Source organism: Molothrus aeneus, chromosome 18 (assembly GCF_037042795.1).
Source record: "Molothrus aeneus isolate 106 chromosome 18, BPBGC_Maene_1.0, whole genome shotgun sequence".
In the NCBI taxonomy this organism is placed as follows: domain Eukaryota; kingdom Metazoa; phylum Chordata; class Aves; order Passeriformes; family Icteridae; genus Molothrus; species Molothrus aeneus.
Window position 1 is genome coordinate 5,374,626 of NC_089663.1, and position 6,000 is coordinate 5,380,625.

At 46.6% G+C, this 6,000-nt stretch overlaps 1 protein-coding gene across 1 annotated transcript in view; it reads right to left on the bottom strand.

Annotated features, from left to right (window-relative positions):
* MED13L (mediator complex subunit 13L) overlaps window positions 1–5,373 on the bottom strand; it is a 163,863-nt gene extending 158,490 nt beyond the window's left edge. Inside the window, exon 1 of the mRNA XM_066562240.1 lies at window positions 5,298–5,373. Coding sequence (XP_066418337.1) covers window positions 5,298–5,369 — 72 coding nt within the window. The 5' untranslated portion in view covers window positions 5,370–5,373. The remainder of the gene's footprint in view (window positions 1–5,297) is intronic.
* Between the last annotated feature and the right edge of the window lie 627 nt (window positions 5,374–6,000).

A 6,000-nucleotide genomic window follows, 5' to 3' on the forward strand; every position in this document is an offset into this window, starting at 1 on the left:
CACACACACATATCCTTTCATGTAATGCTTCTGAGAACTAGAGAGATGAAAAAATTAAAACAAAATCCATAAAGATTCCTTCTTCATCTAATGACCAAAGTTACTCAAGTTAACACGCTCAGCAAATATATCTCATATGCACCACACTTATTTTTTTCCACCGAAGATCAAAACCTTCAGTTTCTTTAGATTTTCTTCAAAAGAACTGCATTGTCCAGAATGAAAATAATAGAAGAAAGGATTTTAAAGTTCTATCTTTAGATCTTTCTTTATTCTTTCATATGAGGAAGCACTCTCAGAAGAAGGCAAAAAAATCCAAGATCAAATGAGTCAGGGTGGGGAGGGTGTTTGAGAACTGAGGTTATGATGTCAATTCTGTATTAAAAATGTAGAAAAATAGAAAACTCTATTTCCAGATAGTGTTTAAATTCCTGTTCCTAAGGTGTAGTTACCTAGGATATTTTTTAATACTTCACCCTGATATTTGGGTATTAATTTTTTTGTTCTGATGTTCCCAACAGCAGTCACACAACCTGACTCACAGTGCCACCAGAATCAGGACAGAATCCCTGGGGAAGGATTTCCAGTCCCAGGACATGTGCACATTCACAAGATACTCAGGATTTCAAGGAAACCTCACTCAAATATTTCTTAGTGATTAGCTTGGGCACACTTATTCTGAGCTGCAAATGTCACTCCTGCACCCCCCCCGTTTTTTTGGGAATATTCCCAAAAGGTTGGTTATCCAACAGGTCCCTCAATTCTCCTCCTGGAGCAGGGCACACTGGCTGAACGTCACTGTCCCAATCTCTTTGCAAATCTGGGTCTGTTCACTTCAAACCCTCTCCCTGGCACGTCCCATTAAACTGTCAAATACTCTGACAGGACATAATATAAACCTACCACTGAAGTGATTTAAAACCTGAAATAATCTTTTATTAGCAAGAAGTGAACAAGCTTTCTAATGTTATCTCTCTACTTCTGTCTTGTTACCTAATAACACTCAGGACAAAGATAACTAGAGAATCAAATACTTTTGCACAACTTGAGAGGTTAATTCCATTTCTTAATTATTTATGCATGTAAATTCACACCTACATAAAATTCCAAACAAGCAAGATAGACACTGTGCAGTGCTGAACATTCAGCATGCCAAAGTCCCAGCCCACTGCTCGGAGCACTGCATTTATGAAAACACAACAAGCAAGGACTACTGGTTAATTCACTACTACTGAAGGCATTGAGCAATCAACATTTACTATGAAGTCCTTTACTGACAATTATGCAACACCAAGGAATAGCTCACAGCAGCCTCTGCAACCTTCACTTTCTGATGCCATGAAGAAGCTTTAGGAGAATAAGCCAAATGCCACCTCTGATTGCTTTAATTCCTTTTATTTTATGCTGGAAACATCAACAAAACTCACTGATCAAAGGGAACAACTTCTGTTCCTGGATGTGAACTGCAAAAAGCAACAGTAGTGACAGCCTTCACTGTTTTTAACTTTGCCTTTTAAACAAGAACAAACAATTCCCACTGCCTGGACCCTTCTGGCAGTGGGTTTCTGTAGGAATGCACTTCTACAAGAACATGGGACATCTTCCATAGCAGTTCCTCTAACCTGGTCTCACTTCCCCAGAACACAATTGTGTCTTTTCCAGCATGAAGATTCCTACAGTACCAAATCTTTCTACCCCATGAAAGCTCCTCCAAATTTCAGGTCATTCCTAACACCCTTGGCCATACTCTCCAGCTCCAGTATATCCAACATTATGCAACTTCACCCCAATTTCCCAAGACTGAGCTGTGCTTTGGGATCCAGCATGGCACCAAAGCCTAGATAGTTGAAGAAACATCTTCATGAAAGCCCTCACTGTCATATGAGTAACCCTTACTCACAGGAAAAGTCAAATTAATTTCAGTAAGACTACTTTTATGATTAAGGATTATTCACAGGAAGACTGCTGCCAGCTGAGGCTGAAGTTTTAATACAAAGCATATTACCTCAGAACATTTTGTCTCTAAATAGTTATTAGACAGCTCTTAATTAGTATTTAAATAAACTGGCCCATACAATGGCTTATTAAATACTGTTTATCAAAACAGACATTCTTTTCAGAAGCAGCAGCAGACATTTTGACTACAGCAAAAACAGAGCGAGGATAAATATCATTTTTCCTACTGCTGAGCTAGGAACAGCAATTTCAGACAGAAAGTGTATTTTTAATGAGCAAGACTTTATACTGAGCAGATTAAACAAGTTATTATTTGAGGAGTACTCTGATAACAAAGATGCAAACCAGCCCTTCCATCACCTTACTAGGAAAGGCTCCACGCTCAGAGCAGGACTGGGGATGTGTGTGCAGGCTGGCTGGGGGTTCTGCCTGCCCATTTCCCAGGGCGGCGCTGGATCCCCGCGCTGCCGGAGAGCACCACACACACTCGGTGCTGCCAAGTGCTGCAATCCAGAGGGACATTCCGTGGAACCCAGCTCTGCCAGCCCAGCACCACCCCCAGCACCTGCACAGCCAAAGGTAACTTTAAAACCTTCACTTCAGACCCTCGGGTGACACATTCTGAGCCCACACCGCTGAGGGCCTCCACAGTGTCTGGACATCACTGATAAAAGAGAATCAGTTACTAAAAGCTTTAAGAAATCACTTGCCATCAAAAGATTCAGAAGCAGCAAAGGCTCCTAACCTCTCTAGCATGTCTAGAAAAATAGAAATCGTGAATTGTTAAGCCAACCCAAATCCACCACAGCAACCAGACAGAGCTGACACAGAGCTCTGGCTTCTCCAGGGCAGGGAGACAGTGTTCCTGCTTCCACAAAACAAATGTCTGTGGCAAGGAATATTATTTAACCATGAACAAACAGTATCATGATAGACTATAATTATTTCAGAACTGTAATTCTCCAGTCACGATCATTTATTTGTGATTCACACACAAAACAAAGCCTGCAGTTGAAAAACCCCCAACTTCTAATAGCAGAATCAATTTTCAAAATATTTGTAATCTGCCATGCTGTTAAAGAATGAATGGATTCCCACCAGCTAGTGGTTTAGATTTTGTTGTGTTACAGTGAAAAAGTAAATTATTAACAAAAGTTTCTCTAACTACTAATCCAGACTACTGTAGCTTAAACACTTCATAAATTTTGAAATGAATATGACAATCTGAGGTTAAAGGGTCAGTGGTGCTGGCCACGTATTTTCAGTGTTTCCATTTTCAATATCTTTCTCTGCTACATAAATCCCAAAAAAATCTAACACAAAATAAAATAAATCTTCTAAATAGTTTTCACATAGGCTGTATTTTAAAAATATTACTACTTGATCCCCTTTTTTATTTTTGTAGAGCCAGAATACAATAAAAACAGAGTTTCATACACAGCACCACATTAAGGCACAGATACCTCCCACAAAATTACATGGGAGATTAAAGGGTTGCACATTAAACTCATTATTATTAAAGCCACTTGCAAAAGAATTTCGTTTAACTTATTTCAGTGATATTACACACCCATTTAAAATTGAACATTTCCCTAGCCTAGTCAGGTGGGAGAAAAAAAGCAACCAAACCACAATAACTATGAAATAGCTTCACTTTATAATTTATGCTAATTGCATGCCAACAATTATTTTTACCAGTGACAGATTTGCAGATTGCAACTGCAGGAGAAGTTCCGCCTCTCCAAACACACACTCCAGTCTGCATTAATGAACGGGGACTTCACAACTCTGTGAGGAGCAAACCCTCCACTGCCTGCCTTCTACAATCAGATACGATTGTTCCCTTCATGCTTCCCGATTTATTTTCCTCCCCGGCTAAGAGCAGCCGTAGTCAAAATCACCATAACAATCCCCCAAATCACCCTTCCTGCATCTCGATACGCAGAGCATTGCTACATATTTATAAATATTACTACACGCCTTCAAACAGAAACACCGATACAAACTTACATAACGTAACAATTCGATAAAAAGCCAAAGTTAGAAATGTAGCATTCTCACAGAACAAGCTCTTGGGGCAGTTTTCTAGCAGTAGAAAACTACAGCTCTTGTTCCAGATTCTTAAAAGGTACAAGCAAAATATACACCAAATTAAAAAAAGAAAAAAACAAAAACAAAACAAAAACAACAAACAAACCCTGAGACAAAATAACAAATACACTACAATAACGTTAAAAAGCATAAAACAAAGAGCTTGATCACTTGCATTTCTAAGTAATTTCCTTTTTTTCCCTCTCCTTATTTTCATAAGGGAGCTAAAAACAATATCTTCCGTTCTATCAGAAGAAGAACATATGCACCCACCTCCAATTCTGGCAGAGCTCTGCTGCAGGGAGGGGGCACCCACCACAATCCTTTCACACATGCTACCCCCAAAGTTGCATCACAAGGCTTTAACTCCACCACACCACGCACTGAACAAGTCCCTCCTCCCCTCCGACATTATCCCTGTAGCACTGGAAGGCTCCCGACGATCCAGCAGCCCTCTCGCTCACTCAGCTGTTGCCCAGCCAGAAAGGATAATGTTCCTGTGCGTGCCAGGTAAAATAAAGCAAAGTATTTCCAAATGACTTTGCCGTTACACACAAATTGTTTGCGTATTTTAAATTTAAATTACCGGTCCATAGCCAGCCAAAACTGATATCATGATTTCTGCAACATTAAACCACGCCATCCACGTCGGAAGTTCCCAGTGAGATGGGCAGACGGCATCTATGCAAACAATCCGGCACACTACTGTCAGACGCTGTTGTTCTTCAGAGAAGGAAAAATTAAAAGGTTTGGGGTTTTTTTTTAACCTCTTGCCCTCGAGCACGATGTGTGCAAAGAGGAGAGCAGGCTGTAACAGCAGCTGACACGCCGTCACAGGAGCCCAGAGCTAAGTCCGACAGTCGATCACACTACATGAGCGTTCGCTGCTGCTGAAATGGCGTTTGTCATTGTGAGAGGAGAGAAAACCCCCTGGTTCGGTGGCACAAAGCGCACAGGGCACGGAGTGCCAAGGGAGGCGGGGAGAGGAGCCTGTTTACCCGGGGAAGATGGTTATGCAGGGGACACAGAGCCGTCCCCTCCCCGCTCTCCAGCTGCGAGCGCGATACACAGACCCGCAGCAAACCACGCTAAGGAGCAAAATAAACACGGGGACCGGGCCGGGGGAGGGGCCAGCGCAGGAGCAGCCCCGGGCCCTGCCTATAAACCTCCGGCAGCTGCTCCCGACCGGCAAACCCGGCGCGGAGCCACCTGCGGGCGCCCACCCGCCCACCGCCCGTTCACTCACTCACCAGCGAGAAGAGGTTGGAGTGACAGTCCTCCAGGCTGGCCCCGTTCGCCACCCAGTTCGCTGCCGCAGTCATGATCCTCGGCGAGCCGGGCCGCCACGGCGGGGCATGTCTGGGGGGACGGCCGGGGGGCGAGGGGCAAGGCGGGCGACCCCCGGGGCGACCCCCGTCACTGCCCGGGGCGGCCGCCGCGCTCCGGCCCCTCGGCCCCGCGGGGCCCCGCGGCCGGGAGGGGACGCACCGAGGCCGGGGCGGGCGCGCTGCTCCTCGCTACCCGCCCCCGCGCCGATAATCCTCGAGCCGGGAGGCCCTTCTCCGGTGCAAGCGGGGGGGACGCGTCCCCCGCTCCTCCAGGCCGGGAGAAGAAGAGGAGGAAGGGGGGGCCCGGGGCCGCCCTTCCGCGTCCAGGTGCGGCCCCCCCCGGTCGGGGGTCGCGCGGAGGGCGGCGGGTCCGTGCGGGACGCGGGGCGGGCAAGGCGAGGGGGGGTCCCGGTCCCGGCCCCGTGCGGAGGCGTCGGAGGGCGGGGGGCGCTGTGTCCCCTCCCCGCCCCGCCCGGCCGCCCCTCGCTGCTGCCGCCGCTGGCTGTGCGTGGATGGTGTTTTCCTCCTCCTCCCGCTCCTGCTGCCGGCGCCGCCGCCTCTTCGGCGCTGCCCGCGGGGTGACGGCGGTGCGGGCGCGGCCCGGCCCGGGCAGGGAGCGCTGTCC